This window comes from Hipposideros armiger, unplaced genomic scaffold (assembly GCF_001890085.2).
Source record: "Hipposideros armiger isolate ML-2016 unplaced genomic scaffold, ASM189008v1 scaffold_338, whole genome shotgun sequence".
Lineage (NCBI taxonomy): Eukaryota > Metazoa > Chordata > Mammalia > Chiroptera > Hipposideridae > Hipposideros > Hipposideros armiger.
This window is the reverse complement of record NW_017731688.1, coordinates 846,089-869,495: the sequence shown is the minus strand read 5'-3', so window position 1 is coordinate 869,495 and position 23,407 is coordinate 846,089. Positions and strand designations below refer to the sequence as shown.

General features: G+C 36.4%; 1 protein-coding gene across 6 annotated transcripts in view; it reads left to right on the top strand.

Moving 5' to 3' along the window:
• Nucleotides 1–23,407, top strand: part of PDE1A (phosphodiesterase 1A) — a 353,512-nt gene that overhangs the window by 67,197 nt on the left and 262,908 nt on the right. Inside the window, exon 1 of one of the 6 annotated variants that reach the window (XM_019661204.1) lies at nucleotides 15,178–15,651. The exons of the other annotated variants lie outside the window; for them this stretch is intronic. Coding sequence (XP_019516749.1) covers nucleotides 15,599–15,651 — 53 coding nt within the window. The 5' untranslated portion in view covers nucleotides 15,178–15,598. Of the gene's footprint in view, nucleotides 1–15,177; nucleotides 15,652–23,407 lie in introns of those variants that run through there. 6 annotated transcript variants of the gene reach the window in all.

Genomic DNA, 23,407 nt, shown 5'->3' with positions numbered 1-23,407 from the left:
ATGTTTAAAGATTGGAAGACTTAATATTGTTGAAGTGTCCATGCCACACAAAGCCATCTAGATTCAATGCAATCTCTATCAATACACTGTCTAGTCTTCATTAGACTTTCACCCACTGGTTTTAATGTTCATTTATCTTCAAGCTCCATCATTCCTTTGGTATTTATTAATTGGCATTTTACTGTAAGGAAGAACTTGATTTCCAATTTTTTCTTTCCAAATTATATAAGTAATTATTCAGGGATTCTTATTTTATTCAATGGGTAACAATAGATTACCATTATTATTTAATTTGATGCTCAAATTATCCCATATTTGGTCAATGGAGGCTCTTCAAGCTGGTTCCTGGGTTTCCATGATATGTCCCCATAATTCTTTGAATGCTTCCTTACTTTCTAGCACAAGATTGTAGGTTCATTTCATACTTCCCCAGTCCTAGATTCAGCCTATTTTATAAGAAATCCTGGGGCTGGCCAAGTGGCACGTTGGTTAAGAGCTGGCTTGGGACGCCAGAGGGCCCCGGTTCGGATCCCACATATGAGAGCCAGTGATGCTGCCCTCTGCAGCTAGGATGCTTAACAACTGCTCAACCTGGAGCTGGGCTGCCGTGTGTGGCCAGCGGCCAGCAGCCGCCATGAGTGGCTGTCCAGAGGCTGGCGACTGATCTACCTCGCCCGGGAAGAGCGCAATGATGGTGCCAACTTGGGCCAGTGAAGCTACGTCCTCCACAGCTAGACTGAAGAACAGAGGGACAGCAACTTGTCTGTTCCCCTTCCCCCGATTCCCTAGCACTGTTCCTGTCCCCCAATTCCCCAATAAAAAAAAAATCTTAAAAAAAAAATCCTGAATAATGAATGGTATATAGAAATCAACATTTGGGTGCTAGGTGTATTATTTGTTACTGGTGTCTCATTGCTTCTCAACCTTTTCAATAGACATAGCTCGGAGAGTATATATACTATACACTTATGTATAGTATATATACACTTACAGAGGGTGCCAAAAAATGTATACACATGTTAAGAAAGGAAAAAACTGTATTAAAATTGTAATATTCAATATATACCGATAACGAAAGGTGAATACAAGTCATGTATATACATTTTTTGGCCATATATATATATATGTATATACATATATGTATATACATATATATATATCCTATAGACAATGTCAGTACCTCTGACTTCTATGCAATACCACAGGATATATTCTAATTTTCCCTTTTCCATATGTGGAATTCCCTTCTTCAATCGTGAAAAACCTGGCGCCTGCTCTTCTTAATAATTGTTTGCTGAAGTCAATAGGAAATCTTTTATTTGATAAAGTGATTATGTCATTTTTATAGAAGAATAAACATGCATGTGTATAAAAAACAAATTTTATCGGGGAGGGGAAAATACTGAAGGAAGACTGGTATTACCTAATATTTAAGTATATTAAAAGCTTCATTGATTAAACCAGTGTGGTACTGGTGTAAGAAAGTCAACAGACTAGAAGAGAGACCGAGCCAAATAAACATGAAAATTAAATGTCTGATAAAAATGGCATTTTAAATTAAATAAGGAAATAAAGTATACTTTTAAGAAATAGTATTGGGATAATAGCTAATTTGGAAAAATCAAATTATATCACATTAAGAATATGTCTTAGATTTTAGATACTATTAATCCATTTCCCAAAAGAGCACTATTTTTATCTGAATTATCTTTTTAAAATGATGCAGAAAATATTATGTCAAGTATTATCTCTTTTGCATGAATAAAGCCACAAATGGCATTTACTAGAATTGAATGGGAATACATAATGCCTACATATATTTAGGAAGAATAGATAGCTAACTATGTGGTATGATTTATAAGGCACCTATAATTAAATAACATCTCATCAATCCACCATAATTATTAATAGTTAACTTTAGAATTCTTGATAATCATATCCTGGAATGTAATAGCAGGTATTTTTCATCTGCTAATACATTAGCACATTTGATTTCTTTGTCAGGTCATCTGTTTCACAGTATCATTTTAAAGCTATGAAGTAGAACAGTTAAGTTTTTATAGAAATCAGGATGAGAGGAAAATACATGGAACACTGACTCTACATGGTTGCTATAGTTTAAGATCTGAACATCTAGAAATCAAAATAGGAGAACTGGGATCCTGGATGTGAGCCCTGAAAGAAAGATGAAGAGACAAGAGACAAGACTGTGCCTACTTAAATAATATGCCCAGGGCCAGCAGAGTGTCACTCTTTCTCTCTATAAAATAATCACGAAAAAAGTTTATCCAAATGAACACCAAGCTGAAAAAGACAGGGCAAATTGTCCTGATCTTTTCTTGGATTCATCTCTGTTGAGTTCCCACACATGTCCTCCCAAAAGAAAACATTCCTTGGAAGTTTTAAATCAAGATATTAAAGTAGAAAAAAACCCAAAAAACCCAAAACACTTCCTTGAAGCAAACTGTTGTCAAATAAACAGATGGTCATATTTCTTCTTTCTGCAACTCCAAATGTTTATACAGTTTGCCAGCATCTCTCTTATTTCCATAGGTTAACTGAAATGAGCTTGGTATACCTAATCAGGAAAAGTCCCACACCTCCATGGTTTTCTTGGTTTCAGGACTTTTGTCTTACGGAACATGTGATTTTTCCACCATAGAAATTGCTTTCATTAAGGCCACAGGTGGCTTTCATATTGCCAGCTTGAATGAAAACATTTCTATTATTTTTCTTTTTAATTGGTCTTCCCCTTTGGTACCAGTGATACCTTTCTCCTACCTGACACTCCTTCCACTTTTGTTGTGGAACAAACTTTCCCTCCTGACTCTCCAGTCTCTTTGACACCTTCACTGGATACTCTTCCCCGCCCAGCCCTTCAGTTGCCAGGGTTTTCTCCTCAGGCCTTTACTCGTCTAACTTACATGTTCTCTCTGAGCCAGACCATCCACATTCACAGTTTTATATTTAGGTAGCAATACTTCCCCCTCCCCCAACACGCACATTTTATCCCTATAACTGACTTTCTGCTTCTCTCCCCGTAATTTAGATATCTAATTGCCCAGGAAACATCTCCCCTGGGGCCATCCTTTGGGATTACAAACTCACTGTGCCCCACTGATGAACTTTTGATCCTACTTCTGTTTTACATTTTATTATAATTCTTTTTATTATCTGGGTCTTCCTAGATGGTGGTGGTGCACTGTCCACCCAGTTAACAAACCAGAAATAAAAGAATTGTCTCCATCCTTTGCTTTCCCATTCAGTATATCCAAATATTCACTAAGCCCTGTGCTTTATACCTGTTAATATCTTGAATAGCCTGTCTTGTTTTCCAATTAATGACTGTCTTGCTTCAAGCCACTATCATCTCTCACCAAGATTATGCTAACAGACTATTTACTGCTATCCCTGCACCCAGACTTATTCTTTTCAAAAGAATCTTCCACATTTTTATCAGTGAGATCTTCTAAAACAGAGATGAAGATGCCATTTCCCTGACAATGGCCCACTGGTGGCTCGGTGGCTATCCGTTGCCTATTGGATACAGCCTAAGCTCTCCATATGGCACATATGATTTGGCCTCTGTCTAATTTTTAACTTTATCTCCTGCCACTCCCCCTAACACTTCTACCCTCAGCCATACCAAGATGACGTCCAGTTCTTGAACACTACGGTATTTCATGCTACTGTGTTATTTTCCACCTTTCTTTGACTGGACTTTCTCCACTTATTCTTCCTAGTAAACAGTTCTCCCTTGGTGAACTTCTCCCCCCACCCCCATCTCCTCCAACCTCTGAGCCTTTGTTCTCCGTCTAGTTGTGGAGGATGCCGCTCACTGGCCCATGTTGGTATTAAGATCATTGCACTCTGCCTGGCTGAGGCAGTTGTTCATCAACTCACAGCAGCCCAGCTCCAGGTCGAGTCATTGTTCACACTCTTAGCTGTAGAAGGTGCAGCTTACTGGCCCATGTGGGAATCAAACCGGCAGCCCTGTTGTTCAGAGCTCGCCAACTGAGCTATCTGGCTGCCCCAACCCCTGGTGAACTTCTAATCATGGACTAAACCTTGCTAAAACAATAACTTCCTCTATGAGTCTTCTTTTCTCTCCTTTCTGAGCTTCTTTTGTTCATTTATTTTATGAATCCACTTACTGAGTTGTATTGAAGTTACTTTTATAAGTAGATTCATTTTTTCCTTTTATACTTGAGCTCTTGAGGAGGAGGTCTGTTTTAATAAACGATTGTTCTCTTAACACATGGTACATCATTTGTCACATTAACCAGTGAAATTAAGTTGTATTATTTTTATTATTATTATTATTTTTTTCTTTATTTTATTGTTAGTTTCAGGTATACAGAACAATGCAAAAGTTATCCTTTTCACCCCTCACAAAGTAACAACCCCCCTCCCCCATCTACTGCCCTCCCATCCCGAAATCATGCTTATCTATTACAATTCCATTGACTCCATTCCCACTCTCTACTCCGTGTCCTGTGACTATATGTATATATAATTAGAGTTGACATACATTATTATTCAACATCAGCTTCAGATATACAGTGCGGTGGTCAGGCCTCTACACCGACTATAAAGTGGTCTCCTGAACAAGGCATGAGTCCATCTGGCCCCCTAAAAAATATTTACAACATTATTGATTATATTCCCCAGACTGTCTTGTCTATCCCTGAGGCCATATTGTAGTTACCAATTTGAATTGTCTTATCCCTTCCCCTTCTTCATCCTTACCCACTCCTAACTAGCAACCCTCAGTTTTTCCTCTGTGTCTCTGAGACTATTTCTGTTTATATTTCTCACTTATTCAGTTTTTTTAGAATCCATGTATAAGTGAGATCATATTTGTCTTTCTCTGACTGACTTATTTCACTTAGCATAATGTTCTCTAGTTCCATCCATATTGTTGCAAAGGGTACTATTTCCTTCTTCTTTATAGCTGAGTAATACTCCATTGTGTGAATGTAACATAGTTTCTTAATCCAGTTGTCTACCGATTGGCATTTCAGTTGTTTCCAAGTCTTAGCTATTGTGAATAGCGCTGCAATGAGCATAGGGGTACATATATTTTTTCGGATTGATGTCTTGGGTTTTTTTTTATAAATACCTAAGAGTGGGATTGTTGGGTCATAAGGTAGTTCCATTTCCAGTTTTTTGAGATACCTCCATACTGATTTCCATAGTGGCTGCACCAGTCTGCAATCCCACCATCAGTGCACCAGGGTTCCCTTTTCCCCACAACCTCGCCAGCATTTGTTGTTTGTTGATTTATTGATGATAGCCATTCTGACTGGGGTGAGGTGGTATCTTGTTGTGGTTTTTATTTGCATTTCCCTAATGCTAAGTGAGGTTGAACATTTTTTCATATGCCTGTTGGCCATCTGTATGTCCTCTTTGGAGAAATGTCTCTTCATACCCTCTGCCCATTTTTTAATTGGGTTGTTTGTTTTTTTGGTGTTGAGTTGCATGAGCGTTTTATATATTTTGCATATTAACCCCTTGTCAGATATCTTGTTGACAAATACCTTCTCCCATTCAGTAGGTAAGCTGTATTATTTTTAAAGGTAGTATATAAGGCAAAAATTTACCTAGATTCATATTTCAGCATTCACTATGCATTAGCAATACCTATATAGGAGACCAAATATTACTCCTCAGTAATACCAACACAGTCAGTTTTCCCTCCATTGTTTGAACAGAGTGTGGTTTCTTTGTATACCAGGTAAAGAAGTTAGTGTAAGAAAACTCTCTATTGTTAAATACAAGTAGCACTAAACGAGATGAAATTCTCATTATGAGAGGTTCTTGGGGATGGAAATCAAGGGAACAGCATATTCACTTCCTCCAGATCAGGAGCGCTTATGAATAAGCCCTCTTTGAGAGGAAAAGCAAAAGGAATTCTGCAATGGTTGGAAGGGTGAATAACTTGACCTTGAAGGCTCCTTCAAATTCCTGGAGTCTATAGTTCTGTTTATAACAAGTAACTTATTACCCGAAGGTCAAAAAATAGTTGTCTGTGAACTCCTCTACTGAAACAGTGTGTACATTCAAAACAGCAGCAATGTTCTGTATTTGAAGAACAATTGAGGAAAGTGAGTTCAAAATCTCCACAAAATTCAAAAGGTTAGAAATCATTAGTAATGATGCTTGAGGCTCATCACTGGAAAACAAAATTGTTTATGAAACAGGAGCAAAGGAGAGTGAAGATCAAAATACGAAATGATTGTGAGGAACAGAGAAAGGGAATTGAAGTGAATTATATTAGGTAGCCCCAGTCACAGAAGGCATTTGTACTTATAATAAATGCATGGACTATGGAGGACCTGGGCTCAAGTCCTTACTTTGTCAGTCCCAGTTGTACAATATTAGCTATCTCTAAAATAAAGATACTAACTCCTATCCAAAGCTTTTGTCAGGAGAATTCACTATAATAGGGTTTGTAGAGTACTCAGCTATGCCTAGCACATAATATGTGCTCAGTAAATGGCAGCAGTTATCAATATTAGCCTTGTAGTGGACTGTTCGGGCTAGGTAATCTCATAGGCAACTCTGAGCCTCACAAGCCTATGAACGGAGTCCATCCAGCCTTTTTTTGTGAAGGTGAAGTATCTCATGATGTAATTTTGAAAGAGGGTAGATAATTTTAATTCATAAATTAATTTTTATGGTATGGGTTTCTGTGGGCATGATTTTAAAGAGAGAATTACAGTACAGTCACATACCTCAGCACTGGAGAGCCATTCCGTATGTGGGAGATAGAACCACAGCTTCATTTATATTATTTGCTCTGAGTTAATTTATTTTTTGAGGTTTCTCAGTGATGTTTTAACCAAAAATTTTGTTTATGTTCTTTTGTTTGGCACAGATCCTATCACTTTATGAGGAGTTTAAATGTTTATTACGTTGCTTTGTACACATGAAACTAATAAAAAATAAACAAACAAAAAAAGAGCATACAGCAAGCAAATGGTAAACTTCAAAGTCTCCATATTTAATCTTCTGCTTTTCTTCTGTTTTCCTTTTATTTTTTTGGTTCACTGATCCATGAATGTGTGAGGCTTATACTGTAAGAATGACCCAAACCAATCTAATGCGTCTCTGAAATCAAGTCTGAATTGTTGCTAGGATTTAACCTAATTCAAATGATCAGAGAAGTATATTTTTAAAGGTATAGTCAGCCAAGATAACTTTTTCTTTAAGGCTGCTATTGAAGGTAAGAGTATGATCATATGCGGAGGCAGTGTTAAAGAGCAAAGGCGTTTGCATCAGGTAGAACGGGATTCAAACCCTGTTACCATAACATACAAGATGTACAGCCTTTGGCAAATGATACAATATTTCTCAGCTCTAGTTTCCGCGAGTGTGACTTGAAGGTAAGAGAATCTATCTCCTAGGTGTGTTATGTAGAATTAATGGAAATAAAAAGTATTGTGCCTGATACATGTCAACACTCTTGCTACCACATTTCCCACTGGGCCAGGAGGAGAAAAGAGCAGATGAGAGAAGATTGCCATTTTCTAGGACTATAGAGTAGGATGAAGGTTCATAATGTTAAAAAAAAAAACAATGCAGAATTTCTAAAATAGACTTGATTTCAAATACTCTGTCAGGCCTTGCATCAGATGGTGCAGAGATAATGTGCCTAGTGTTGGGCTTAGGAAAACGTACCAGTCTAAATGTACCAGGAGCAGTCTAAATCCTGCATAGAATTTAGCTTAATTAAATGAATGTACAAATAAATTATGGTAACTATAGCATGTCATCAAACAATTGATAGGTGTGATGTATTGATATGAAAAATAAGATAGTGACTCAAGAGATGAGATTGGCAAGGATAGATCATTTCAATGGATACGAATGGGAAAAAATCCATAGAAGCAGAAAGAAGCTGAAGCTGAAATTTGTTTTTTGGGAGGTGAATGGATGTGAGTGTACAGTATATGTGGCCTGTATTTATCTCCGCTGATAACTCTCTGTTTTGTTTTAGGAAGGAAACAGGGGTAGTGACCATTTCTATATGTTTGCGTTATTAACATGGAACCTACCATACATACTATTAAAAGCTTGGCAAACTGAGTGGCTGCTTCTATTCAGAGTCAGCATGAGTCATGATTATCTCTATTGCTGTCTAATTCTAAAAGCTTGGAGAGTCAATAGGTTAGCATTTAGGAATTTTCCATTTACTGACATTGATTCAGTTCATTCTTGGTGGTAGGTCTGCACATTTATTCATAGGCATTACTGGAAGCTTAAGACAGACAAAACCAACAACAACTAGTAATTGAATTTAGAGTCATGTTGAAACCAAGCTTAAAATACGGAGGGAAGGATGGGAAGGATGACTCAGTACTGAAGCTAAGTTAATGATTTAGTGATACATTTCAAAGCTGCAGAGATGCAAATAACTACCTTTGGGCAACTTTCCACTGACTAAAGAATTGTGGATTAGAGGATTTGGGGCATGTTTTGGGAGTAATGGAAACCTCTGAATCATATTCTTTTAAACTGTGATATCATACTGATTATTTTCTTAACTACAACCCCTCTTCTCGTGTGATGGCGTGAGCCTTTGTAACTCCGCAAGCTAACGTGGCAGGAGCCACGGCACGCTGCTTCAGCCACAGTGGGTCTTCCAAATCACGTGTTGTTTCCTGGTGCTGAGGGCTGCTGAAACACTGCTGGCCCTTCTTCTTAGCCTGCTTAGTGAATATCTATTCATCCTTCAAGTCCCTGTTCAACTTTTTTTTTTTTTTGGTCCCTGATTCAAAGGGAATTTTATATTAAGGAGGTCTCTTTTTGTAATGTTTATTTAACTACCCACTGTGCAAAAGTCATTTCCTCTTATAGTAAATCTATGTGTTTCTCAATTATATGCTGTGCAATGGCGAGTGGGTGTTTGGCTATGAGAATCTGCTTTAAATGACTTCCTTTGCTGTTGTTGTTGTTGATGATGTCTTCACAAAATGTCACACTCATTCAAAGGCAGTTGTTTGCCAACACCAAAGGCTGTCAGAACTTGCAGGAGTGTTAATTGGAGCCAATCAAATTTTAACTGACCTGTTTCTCCACTTCAATGACAAAGAGAAAATTCTCCTACTTTGTGAAGTAGAAAGGCTCAGCTCTATACCTGGCTGAAGGGTTATTTAGTTTAGGCAACAGTTTTTCCTTGCCACTTGAAGCTATATACCCAGTCTTCCTTATGAATTAATCTAAGAAAATAACAATTCTGATATAGTGTATCACTGAGTTAAGTGGCCAATAAACTTTGAGTCTGGTTCATAAGTCAAGAAAATTAAATTTAGAACTATTAACTGGGTAGAACCTGCCTTTTGCTCCTAAGGTAGAAGAGGTTTTTGGTCAAATTAGGAACCATTCCTAAGTGATTCTCAGTTGTACTGTCAATTGTAATATTCCCATTGTATTTATTCTCAGATATGTAGTTACTTATTTGAAGAAGTGTAATGGCAAATATTTCAAGATGAAACACATATGTAAGTATTAGAAAGTATTTTGAAGCATTGCAAGAGATGGGCGAGAGCCTATTTTTAGGTTCTTGCAGACATATGAGGAAAAGTATATTTTTTGGTATAACTTGACTAGGTTTATTTTTAACATAGTCAGAGACAGTTAGATGTTCTGACTTTTTCCTCAGTTACTGCATTTGGCAAAATGGGTTTATTCATTCGCTGAACAGATGAATTTTTAAACAAATAATTACACCTATTATGACACACACAGATGATGATATCTGCTACAAGGAAAACAAAGATAGTGTTCTAGGTTTAGAAAATTCAGATGGAGTTGTCAGAGGAGTCACCTCTTTGAGGAGGTGAAACTGCCGCTGAAATCAGAGCAATGAGCAGAAGAAACAGTGTTTTAGACTAAAGGGAACAGCATGTGCAGAAGAGGCAGGGAAGGGTATGGAGTGTTTGAGGAACAAAATGTTAGCATGGCTAGTGAAGAAGGAGCCAAACAGTCAGGGTTTTGAGACGGGGGTATAGGCAGGTGAAGGCCAGATCAGACAGTGTTAATACTGTGATATAGTGTATCACTATGCACCCACTGAAATGAATGTGTAAGAAAGCTTCATAAAACAATGGGAAGAGTATGCTTTTCTCTCTTTTATTTTGATAAATATGATCTTACCTTCTCCCGATCAGCCAGAGGCATCCGTCTGCTTCCTACAGGGTGAAGAGCAGTATTAATGTTATTACAGTTGAAAGTAAAAAACAAATAAGGAGCCCAGCTTTGAATACCTAAATAGAACTTTTGAACAAAGCCTGAAGGCCAAGCTTTGTTCACATCAGAAAGGGTTTACCAAGTTCCCTAAGCTCTACCTAACATACATGATCCAGGCTCATAGATTTGAATGTTGAGTTTATTATAAATTGTAGACAAAAGGAACTTAGGAGATACAGTAAGAGATTTTCTGCCACATTAGATGGGGAAAGCATACCTCTTTTGCCTTGGTTAAGTATAAAAAAGGGGACCCAGACAGAAGGTGTTTTATGCAAGAAAAAAAAGAAGTATTTTGATTTCTTACCTCTGAGCTGTAATCCCAGGGTAGAGGGCATATTTAGTTGAAAGTGAAAGCTTAAAGCAGGTGATTTTTCCAGCCACTTAGTGAGTTAGCTACAACAAAATAAAAATGGTGGTATTGTGTGGCCAATCCCAAGCCTTCTTCAGTGCTTGTGTGAGATGGAGGGCTCAGGGAATCCTGTTTGCCCAGTGGGGAATTCAGAAGTCAGCTGAGATGGGGCCAGTATATCTGTCAGGAGAGACTGCCACGGCCATTGCAAGGGGTTAGGGGACCCTATACAGAAGGCCAAGGGTTAAGAGCATTGGCGGGGATCCAGACGAAGGATGTGGCTGAGATTTAGAGGGTCCTGCAGCGTGAGTGAAGGCTGAGACTGGGCTCAATCAAAAGGGGATGACCACTTCCCAGAGTGAGCCAACTGAACACACCCGGCACAGCTTGCAGCAGTAGGTGTCTGCAGGGAGTCAGTGACCAGACAGACTAGGAACATTGTTTCAGAGACCAGAAAAAACAAAGGAGAGAAGCCACCTGCAGGTTTGGGTTTGAGGCCACCTCTTCCCTGCCACTACAGAGTCATAGAAGCCCACCTCCCTATAAACTCAGATTTCTCCTTGACGAAAAACAGTGGGTTGGAGGAAATATGCAAGACTGAACATTTACCAGTTATGTCTGAGTTTTTAGGGAAACAAATACACAAGAAGATGATGAAATAGCGTAGGTAGGGGGATTCTTTCCTTTTACCTTTCTAGGATCTTTGGCTGGTCTAATAATCAAATTAACATAAGGCAGATTAACAGGAGAAAAACTAATTTTGTGCATATGGGAGCAACATAAGAATATGGAGCCCACAGGCAGTCAGGCCACTGAGGCTTATAATGGAGAAAATACTGAACGTTGTAAATGACTTACCTTGAAAGGATACATCAGATGTAAGTTCTCTTTGAAATGATGCCACGCTCTCTCACTTATACACAATAGTTTTTCACCAAGTGATAAAAGGACAGAGTTATGATTAGTCGGCCCATTAGGCATAGTTCATACCCTGCCATTTATCTCATGGCAGAGTTCATCAAATGGTGTTTCACATTACTGATAACATTTTATAGCTATGTCAAGTAAAAATTATGGCAGTGCCTGCATTTTACTTTTTTTTGTTTTGTTTTCAATCAAGATTTAGGTACTTTTTGGGAGAGTATCACATGCACATTTTATTTTTTATGTATAATATGTAAAAAAAAAAGGATTGAGAACTACTGAACTAGAGTTTAAGTGAAGGAGACACTCTAATCATACAATGGGCTAGCCCTAATCTAATCTTGGTGAAAGGGGGAGAAGCAAGAGTGAAAGAAAGAACCAGGTTTTTTTTTTAAATTAAAATTACATGTATGTAATGACAAAACCTAAAATGCCATCAGATCCTTTCTTTCTTGCATTTCCTTCTATTTCTCTACTTAATTTAAAACTCACTTAAATATATAACATGACGTATTTAATTAATTGTGTTGGAAAAAAAGAACATACAGTTTGTCTCAGATTTATTTTTGACTAAATAAATGGTGAAGTGATAACCTGTAGATACATTCATTCTCTAGTTCTTGGGCTGGCGTGGTATTACATGATTTTTCTACAGTTGCATGCTTTCTGGCACTTATATATTGCAAACAGAACCAGAGAACAGGCTATTGCAATGAAAAAAAAAGCAATAAGAAAAAGTAAATCTTACCTATTTTCCAAGGTGCTTAACACAAAAATACCATGACACAGTATCCACTTGGTTGACAAAGTCATGTGAGTTGATCCATGTTTTTTGTCACACAAAATGAGTTAGTTATGATGGATATATTGGTGCGTTTCAGCTGATCATTTTAACAAATTAATTTTAAAAATATTTATTGAGCATCTATTATACAGTCTCTACCAGTGCTGAGTGGGAAAGAGTCTCTCTCTCTCTCTCTCTGTCTCTGTGTGTGTGTGTGTGTGTGTGTGTGTGTGTGTGTGTGTGAGAGAGAGAGAGAGAGAGAGAGTGTGCAAAAGCAGGAGTGGGGGTGAAAGTGTTAGGTCAAGTCATACTGAAAGAGAATTTATCATAACTGGAAAAATATAAACACCATTTTTGACCACTATTCCCAGGAAAAAACTATCTATAATAAATTAGTTTATTTTATAGGAGAGAATTGGCCTGATTATTAATACATAAATTTTAGTATTTTATGCAGTACAGTTGTGTTAATTTAAGGAATATATTTTTGTAATTTGAGCAACAATACTCAGGGTCTTCCATTTTATTAAATACTACTGTAAAGTTGAATAAGTTAATAAGTTTGCCTTTTCTTCCCAATGTTAAATTTAAATGGTCTTTCACAAAAAGTTAATGAAAACGTTTAAGAAATACAGGTTTTTCTTTATGCGAACTGAATATCTAACTTATTGGTATTTTCTCATGGCTGTTTAGGTTCTAAGGTTGGATTTAAATACAGTGCTTGATGTAAATGGAAATCTAAGTTTTCTATCTTAAAAACTGGAGAGCATTATAAAATAATATTAAATGTCAACTGTAATTGAAAAATAAAAATAATTTAAAAAGTGTAAGAAAAAGCAAAAATAAACACCTAATGCAATCAAAGATGTCATGGATTTTCTGTAATCACTGTAACAATTTTCAGGTTCTGCAGTTGGTAATCAAGCCATCAAGTCTCAAGTTGGATTGTATAGTTTCTTGTCATTTGAACTGTACCTTGCCTGGATGTTTATTAGTATTTGTGTTGAGTTCCTTCCATCATGCTAATGAAGACATCATCTCACATTTGTAATTAAAAAGTAGACAAAAATGAAAGTTAATTTTTATAAGTTGATGAGCTTATTATTCTCCTGGGTTGTCCCTCAGGGATATTTATGTTAAATTAATAGTAATATAAATAAACTATGAGCACAGAAATTGAATGCCACCCATAAATGCAAACATCCTTCCAGAAGACCTGTGCAAATGTTATTAGTGATGTACTTCCCTATACAAAGCAAGCCAAAGCATATGGTTATAATACAGCATCTACCCTGAAGTTCTGCATATTTGTTTGCATGTTAGATGATCTCCAGATTTAACATCACTATCATACACGTCAGCCTATGGCTGGATGCTTCTTGATGGTGAAGGGAACATTGATTTAAATATCATTATATAAATATATAATATCTACATAAATATATATATATATATGTAAAGTTATCTTCCTCTTATTTATTATTTCCTTGTTTATTTATAACTTTATTTAATAAATGTGTTGTTTTTGGAGTATCAGGTATCATAACTTTTATGCTAATCCCTTTGCAAGAAGCAGATTAATCATATTGAGAAAAAGCACTATGGTACCATGAAAGCTGGAGAGGAACATGGAATTCCATTGATATTATAACCTTATTTTACAAACAAGGAAACTGGGGCTCAAAAAATTGTCTCACAATGGTCAGCCTGTTCATGATAGAACTAGAACCTGTTTATTTTATTTTTAGTTCAATAGTCTCTCAAACTAATTCCATTAGGAAAAAAAAAAAAGCATAGACTAGAGCTGCTCAATATAATCAGTGATTTCTTCATAATTTTCTTCTCCTTTGTTTTTCTTCTGGGAGGAAAATAAACATTATTGTTCCTCCTGTGAGTATTTGGAGAGTGCTAAGAACAAATGTCATTCCCCTCCATGACATTTGATTCTGATTTTAATGAATCATCAACTAAAGGCATGTGTATTTCTTAGGTTCTCTCCCCTTTTATTACATGTATATTTTTAAAACATTTTAATCATGCTTTGAGATGGTTTATTTTATTACATACCAAACCTGTGTCCTGGAATCGCATGACAATATTGATTGAGTAGGAATTTTGTTAGTGATTCAAATACAGAAATGTCTCCAAAATAAGTTATATTAAAATATGACAACTCGCCTTATCTGTAACTAGAACAAGAGATCCTGCAGTGTGAGTCCAAGTCTTCCAAATAAAACAACTTTTAATGTCATTTGTTTTCAGCTATTCACAACTTCTCTCTTATATCTAGTTTTCTTACTATTTTTGTAATTTCAAATTTGATCATATAATATAAAAACCTCAGGTTCCCAGGGAACTTTGGAGACTTTAAAAAAAAGTGTGTGTGTGTGTGTGTGTGTGTGTGTGTGTGTGTGTGTATTTCCATATCTTTTTTTGCAGTGTTCCCTCTTAGTTGGAAAGCCACATTTGGGTACAGACATCTAAGTACAATGTCACTGGTAGAATTGAGCAATTTTTATTTTTCTAACTTTTGTAGCTCTGGCCAGCTTCGCATGGGCTTCTATCAGTTGAAATGGCATCTTTGACTTCAGCCAAGTGTAGGCTATTAGGTTGTGAATGCCAAAAATGATGAGTCGTGTCCATACTTTATTCAGTGTGAATAAAAGCAAGATTGTAAAATAATTATCATCTCTTGAAGCCGAGCCAGTCACACAGCCTAAGCCCTTCTTTCTTCATTAATCTGTGTACAGTTCTTATTTTAACAGAACAAACTTTCAGAGGGTACTCACATGGGACTGCTGAACCAGCTGTACAACTTTTATTTTGAAGAAAAAAAGTTGAGCTTCAGAACAGGCTGTTTTAAAGACAGGGAGGGACTTAGCTTTTCGGAGCTTGACCAGCATGTGGAAGGAGTGCTCTCATGGCTGCAATAACTTAGGGAGCCCCTACCTGAGTGCCACTGGGGTAGGAAACTTTCTGTTTGTTTTGTGCTGTTTCCGAGGGTCCGGTGCACTTCCCTTGCCCATATCAACGTGACTCTTGGTGGTTTTTGCACACCCTGCTCTGTGGGGGAGTGCCCCAACGTGCCTGTCTTATGTGGCCTCTATGGACTCACTGCTCAGCTGGCAGAGAGCAGGGAAGTTTTCTCCCAGCACCCAAAAAGAGAAAGAGGAAACTACTTTTTTCTTTTGGGCTCCTGGCAGCACAATAGATCAGGATAAGCTTCCACATTCCCTCCCTGGATTTCTGGAGTGGTTTCCAGGAAGAACTTAAATCTTCACCTTTAAATGGATGACCATGTCACAATCAGGAAGAAGCATCTCCAAAGACCCATCTTTAGGTAAGTAATGTTACATCCCAGATGGCTCCGGGGCTATCAGGAAAAATAATTTTTCTCCTTCAACCTTAACTTGGGAATTCTGGTGCCGAGTTACAGCAAGGCAATAAAGAATGTGCCTAAAGTTTAACTTCATGCATACCGAAGGAGTTATTTTATTTTCTGAAATTCTATGCACAAGCTCTTTATCAACTCCTCAAAATATATTTTAGAAACATATTAGCTATCCAAGCACGTGAGTGACATAGCACAGGAAAAGTTTTTGAAACATTAGGCAATCTCTTGCTGTTTCCAATGATTGCTCAGCTCTCTAGATGGGAAATATTGTGTTTGGTTCTTTCAACTGATTACACTCAGGGGTAGTGTTTTAGTGCTGCAAATGCTGTACCTTTTTGCAGTAATGTGTGGGGAGACAAATGTGAACTTGATAGCTACTGTACTAGAGTGTACATTTTACAGCTAGCTCAGGAGTATTTGTACAGCAGTTAAGGAAACAATAGGGCAGTAGGAGAAATTATACACTGTGGTGGAATCTATGGTTAGGAAAAATGTAGATAAAGTATAATGGATTGAGCTAAGGTTTTATTTTGTGAGGAGGAAATCTCTCTAAGAGTGGGACACTTTCTTCGTTGGCTCTTTAACTCTCGATTCTTTAGTTACCTATTCTGTACTTTAGAATTCAGAATTGGGAAGTAGGAGTTTTAAAGTCACTAGAAAATGAACATAAACAATTCCTGCCTCTCAAAACAGAAGATTAAACAAATTTAATTATATATCAGTTTTGTGCTTCTCCCAAATAACATCCTAAACATAGCAGAGATACTACATGTTAACAATACTAAATATTAATGTCAAGTTCAGTCACTGGTCTTTGATCGGGTATTAACTACAGGATAATAGAAGTTTGTGGATGGAATTCCTAGCACCCTGTGGTTGTTATATAATGAATAAGAGTGGACCTCAAGGACTATAATTATTTAAAACGTGGCCATTTTTATGTGTCAATTAAGTATGATTACAGTATTACAGATATACAAGCACTTTAGTAGTGTTTGAAATAAAATTCTAGCTCACATCTGTTTGCAGCATTTTCTTGAAGGTTTGAGAAATAATATTTAAATGTACACATGTGGATTTAATATCATAATCTGTGTCTACTTAAGTATACATTTATAAATTTTGTGTAGGGATGGCAGTAAATAACCAAAAATCTAAAATGCCCCCCAGACTCTGTATCCATCTGCCATATTTCCTGAAAAGTTGTCCCAGTCCTATGCTATTCATTTCTATTTTCTCCCAAGTGCATGTGTGAGTTCAAAAGACATGACAGTTGCACAGATGTTTCCAAAGTCAACTGTGCTGAGGCACCACTTGCAGAGCACACCTGCAGAAGCTGAGGCAGGCGTTTGCCTTGGACAAAATCAGACCCTCGTAGCCAACATCGTTAGTATGTTACCTGATTGGAGAGCTGCTGTGATGAGGCAGGTCATCCTTCACAACCGGTTTATGCCAAATCCTTAGTAGCTCCTGAGGAATTATGTGCTTAGGTGCTGCTCACAGGGAAATTGCAGCTCGACTGTGCTGCTATTTTGTGTGTGTGTGTGTGTGTGTGTGTGTGTGTGTGTGTGTGTGTGTGTGTAGAACAGATCCTTTGTGAAAGCTGAGGTTCTTTGCCCAGATAATTAGAAAACAATTTGGTAAATTCAAATGATTGCTTCATGATCCTAGTGATCTAGAAGAGAAAACGTATCTCCCAAGGAGGGCATACTTTTACCCAGGCAATTGTTTTGAGCAAGTGTAGGAATGGTTCCTGACTGAAAAAAGGTTAAGGGCTTGAGGTGGATTGGTCAACTGGTGTTTTGATAGCTGGTTTGCTTTGATCAGGACATGATTGTGATGAGGACAAAGAGAGGTGGAGAATTCTCTAAAGGATTCTAATGACCAGGCATGGTTCCTCAGAGAATGGTTTCGGCTGTTCTTCAATAAAATACAGTGTGGGCTTTCTGATAGCTAGTTGTTCTTTGGGGCAAGTTGGGAAGTGATTTAAGCTTGCCTTTGGTATCTTTGGCCCTTATCCCAGGCCCCACTTCATTTGCTTTCTCAGTCCCCTCTTCCAGACCCCTTGTCCCCTCTGGCTACCCCTGGACTGTCCAGCCTTTCACACTGAGACATCTTTCTCCGGCTTGCCCTTTTGGTTAGAGACCTAAGTACCAGAACTCCCCTGTCAGTATGTACGTGCCTGTATCCTACTTCCTAAGGACTTGGCACACTTGTACTTAATCCACTTCTTAAGCAAATCTGTACTAGAATGTTTTGCATGTGCTAGTTACAAGTTTAACAGACATTTTGTGAAAATAATGTCTCAGTTGTTTATAAATAATTCATTTAAATTTCAGTCATTAAGAGCGAGAAGTCCAGGAATTTTTTTTTAAAAACATCTGACATATTTCTATACACATGCTAATTTCCCCTGCAACGGAACCCACAGCTGTAACTCAATTCACCTGGCCTTCACTGATTGACTATAAGTGTCTAGAATCTGGGCTACAGAACTGGGCAAGGCAGGGGGAGGGGGGTCAGACATGATAAGGAAAAACAAACCATATTTGCCCTTAAATGATATTTTACCTGGATAACTGTGGCACAGACAGACGACGGGTGCCGAAAAGGAGGTAACAATGTCCTGGGAAATTGTAATGGAAGAGACAGTTCAGTGATGATTCATTCTGATACATAAGTGAATTGAGAGAGTTAAGAACAAGATTTTTAAAATTTTGATTTGAGACTAAATTAACATCAGTTTTTCATTAGCGTAATTTCCCAAACTTTCAGACACTGAAAGCCATCAAGTGTTAAAAATTAGTTGAGAGGTTTTTGAATAGGTGGTGGTCATTGAAATTCCATAGCTAGATAAGATACTGGGAAGACTAGGAGGAATCTTACATGTTTTTTAGAGTTTGCCTCTAAGAATGTCGGTATCTCCTACAATGGTGATGTCCTAAATCATTTCACCACTTAGGTTCGCAAATCTGTGTTTTAAAAGTTCTTTGTAGAAATTTTAGGTTTATATTTTCACACCAGGCCTGTGAGTCAAGGAACAAAGGCAAGTGTCCTTTATGGCCAAGTCAAGTGTTTTTATGATCCCTTCATGCATATCGTGTGGAACTCTGGGATCAATGAGACCATTCAGCACTGAGCATATATAATAGTTCATCTTGAATACACTTTGTGGTTCTGCCTGCAGACGTTCTTGCAGCTTAGACTTGTATAGAGAAAAAAATGGTTCTCCCTTTACTCAAGAGAAACACTTTAGGTTTTATAATTTTCCAGGAAGAAACCATTATCACAAAATGTATATTAATGTATTTTGAATCAATTACACTGTGTTTGCTCCTCAACACTTAGAAAATAAAATAATATAGATCCTTAAAATTCATGATGTGAATCACGCTTGATATTAGTGGCCTCCCATAGACACGTTCCTTTAGACGTGGAAAAACCCCTTTTTCTGTATTACCACAGAGTTTTATTTCTGGTAACCATAATTTATCTCTTTATATAAATAGATTCAACAATTTACAACAGACTTCAAATGAAGTACTTTATGTAATTTCTGTAAAGGAGTTGCTGAAGACACTTCCATATTATTGCGTGCTCATGTTGCTTAGTGAACTTTCTATAGTCCCATGGGAAAGATCAACCTTACACTTTGATACTAAAAATAACCTCTTTTTCCTGGTAAAATTGCATTAGTGGAAATACCTCTTATCTGAATTTCAGTGCCATGAGAAGTTTAAGTCTGGATTTTTGTTATAATTATCCCCTCCTACTTGATTTGATATTTTATTTTTATCAAATTCTATTTTATGTGCATCATTTTCCATTTCTTGCTTCAAGTTCTTTCTAGAAGTAGGTAGAAAAAAGTGAATAAAAAAATAAATTGAAACTTTTCTTACATGTTAAGCCTTATTTAGTGTTCTTTGGAACCAACAGCCTTTTGAGCTTTTTCGGGTTCAAAAGTGGTTAAGTTATTTTTGTGGTGACTTTCCATTAGACATAGCACTAAAAAGCCATAAATGAAATCATGCAAATACTCGTAGTTCTTCATCAGCCCTAGACTTGAGGACTGGTCTATGCATCCAGGATCTGAGATGTTAAAGTGCAAGTTCAGTGGCTGCCAGGGCCCGAGACTCATTAAAACCCTGTTGAGACCTTCATTGCATTTAGAACATGCAGTTTCTTCTCTTTATGGCTTTGCAAAAGTTTTATTTTTATAAGTATCTGTTAGCAGAGGAATTCTTTTTTTTTTTTAGTCAGTTTATTGGGATGACAATTGTTAGTAAAGTTGCACAGGTTTCAGGGGTACAATTCTGTAATACATCATCTATAGTTCACATTGTGTGCTCACCACTCAGAGTCAGTTTCCTTCCATCACCATATATTTGATCCCTTTTACCCTCATCTACCACCCCCTCCCCCTAATCCTCTAGTAACCACTAAACTATTGTCTGAGTGTGTTTTTCGTAGGCATAGTCTCTTCACATAGAGATGCAGAAAGCAGTAGGATGAAATGAGAAAGCCTAGGAAAAAGAAAAGCAGATCCTAATTTTGTTTGTGGACCTCATAGGGATGATCAGTAACCTATCGCTGTATCTGAATTTTAAATTTGAGGTTGGGAATCTATGCTTTATAGAGGAATATCATAAAATATCAGTTACATATATAAAATCATATACCTTTTAGAGTGTAATCGTTTTTATTTATTCCTGCATTGAAGCTCAGTATATTAACATCAGTGTCAAAGCTAAACCCGAAGTTTCTAATTTGCAGGGGCTACACTGCATTTCCAATTTGCATATATTAATAATGTGGATCACCTGACTGACTTTGCCAACTCATAGTAGTTTTCTAGGCAAGGTGTCCAGATAGTATTCAGTTATTCAAATGTTTCAGGCTATTACTTCAGTATTTTGGGAACAATAAAAAATGTAAACAAATAATGTAAAATGTAAAGTCACTTCAAAAAATAAAGATATTAAAATACATGATTGGACATTGATATTTTTGTCCTATACATATTTAAGTATTTATGATATTCTTTTACTTAAGCCTCTTTTTAACACCTTTCTCTCTTCAAAAATGTGTGCTTTACACAGAAACATATTTAGTACTAGAGTCCTCAGAGTGAAAAGTAATTACATAGGAAAAAATTAAGTATCAGCTGATAAAGTATGTAATATATTAAACATCTTTTCTTTTTTATGCAGTGAATGCCTCATAGGAAAAAGCTGTGTGTAAATCAAATCTGAAATATAATACCATTCTATAATTATGAAGATATTTTACCAGTTTTTGGCTCTTAAGACAAGAGTGATTATGAATTCAGTTATTAAAAAAAGAGAGAGAAAAGAAAATGAATTTACCTGCAATGGTTACATAGTTACATACTGGACATTCAGTTTCAGTTTGTTTTTTTTTAAACAAAGCATAAATGATGATTTTTATGTAACTGACAATTAATTATAAAAAATTATATTTATGCTATCTTTCCTTGCTATGAAAGTGAGAAATACTTCTGGAAAATAGACATAGTGAAAGGAATTTAAAGTTTATGACATTATCAGACACAATGCTAATTAGAAGAAATATGTATTTTATAACAAACATATTTATTAAAAATTAATCTTTTTGTTGTCAAGGTCAGGATGTTATTTCTGTTGGTCAAAGATCATTCATTATATGACTTATAAGGCAAGGGACAACCACAAATTGATCTTTAAAAACATTACAAAGATCAAATCAAGACAACTAACACAGGAGAATGTAAAGCATATGGTAATATTTAACGTGAAAGAAATTATCAGAAATTACTGTGACTTTTTTTTCTGAGTTGTGTTAAAAGCAGCTCTAATTTTTAAGTGTTTCTCACAGATAAACTGTAATTTGATATACGTTTTAAAGTCAGGCAGTACATTACTTACTCCTGATGGTATTATTTCACCCACAGTCAACACAAATTTAAATTATTTCCAATAAATTTATCATCATCAGCAGCAGCGGCGGCAGCAATAAGTATTAATATTAAAACTAAGAGCTGCCATTCATCAAAATCTTAGCATATTTTTAGTCAATTTCCACGCATATAATCTTCAGAGCAACATCATGAGGAAGTAGTAAATCCAAATTTATAATTAGGTGTATGGAACCAGGAATAGGGAATAGAGTAAAACATGGGAAAGTGTCTCTAACTCAGTAGCTACACAAATCTTGTTTGGTAAACTAGTAAAACTCAGTGATATTTGCATTTATCTTGGACATTGGAATGATTTAGAAATGGCTTTTCAAAGATTTGTAATGTTCAAAGTGAGGAAAATCAAGATTATGCAGGTAAGATGATCTAGTGGATAGTTTAATGGTTTTATGCCATCTGGAAAATTTTATATTTGGAATAATCAGCCTGTTACATATACTTTTTAGGTAAAAAACAATGAAAATTAATATTAATAAGACTAAAGATGACCTGTATGTTTGTAGAGATGGAATAAGGTTAAAGAAGACTGTAGTATTTATAAACCCAGTCTCTTCAGTTCTGTGACTGGATATGACATAATTTTGATAGTTAGTTCTCATGGGAAAGCTTTCGTTTATTTATGTATTTGATTAAGGCCACTTGGACATGAGCTCTAATTGAGGAAAATCCAACATTTCCTGAACTGGAGCCACTGGAAGTGTATGGAGCAAGTCAGTGCATTTGAAGGAACAGATGATAAAGCTTCCAGCTTTGTTATCTTCATAACATCCCAAGCCTGCTCCATTAAAGCCATATTTTTTGTTATGGAGAAGCATTAATTCTGAGTCAAATTGGTGACCATTTTTAGTGTTTTGGTGACTCCAGCCTTTAGGATCTTAGAATGTTGTTTTTAGAAGAGCTGTTTATTAAGTAAAAATAGGTATTTAAATAATGATTATACGTTTATTCACTAATTATTTGTAGGCATTAAAAGTCGTGGGCTTTTTTATAAAAATCATCACTTTAGCTTTAAAAATATTAATATCTAATGACTTTTTAAGGATCAAAGAGTTTGAAACAAACTGAAGACTACAATGAAACACAGTATAGGGCTGTATCTTTAACATACACTGTGGCAATTTTTGAGTCCTAATTGAGGAAAGAGAGGAAAACCCCATTAAGTCAATTCACTTTTAAATTATATTATTAAGTTAAAATTTGGATGAAAGTAGGGGCATGTGACAATCTGGAACCATCTGTTTGTTAGAAAGCTCCTCTAATGAAGATTCCAAATGCTTATAGCTATTCCAGTGGTGATATCTTTGTGAAGCAACATAAAATAGAAAAAAGAGACTCTTGCTAATTTCTGTGCCCACTAATTAAGCATTTGCCACTTGGTCCAGCTGTATCCAGTTGTTTCTTACTCTGAGATCCCATTTTATCTGCTTCTCTTTTACTGCATAAGTCGCTTCATTCTATTATGACTACTTGAGGAAGAGGGGCAACTCTCCTACAAAACTGTAAGATTCCTGAGGCTAAAATGAATATTGAATTCATATTTGTATTTTCCATAACTTTTGGTAGAACGAGTGTTATAAGTATACATTTACAGAGTCTTCAAACTTATAAATACCTAAAAGAACCAGGTCAGTATTGTAAATGTGTGAAAGACGGGAAGTGTTGGGAACTATGTTTGATGGGGAAAAAAAAGCATTTCATTTCATATTTTTAAAAATATAGAGGGCTGGC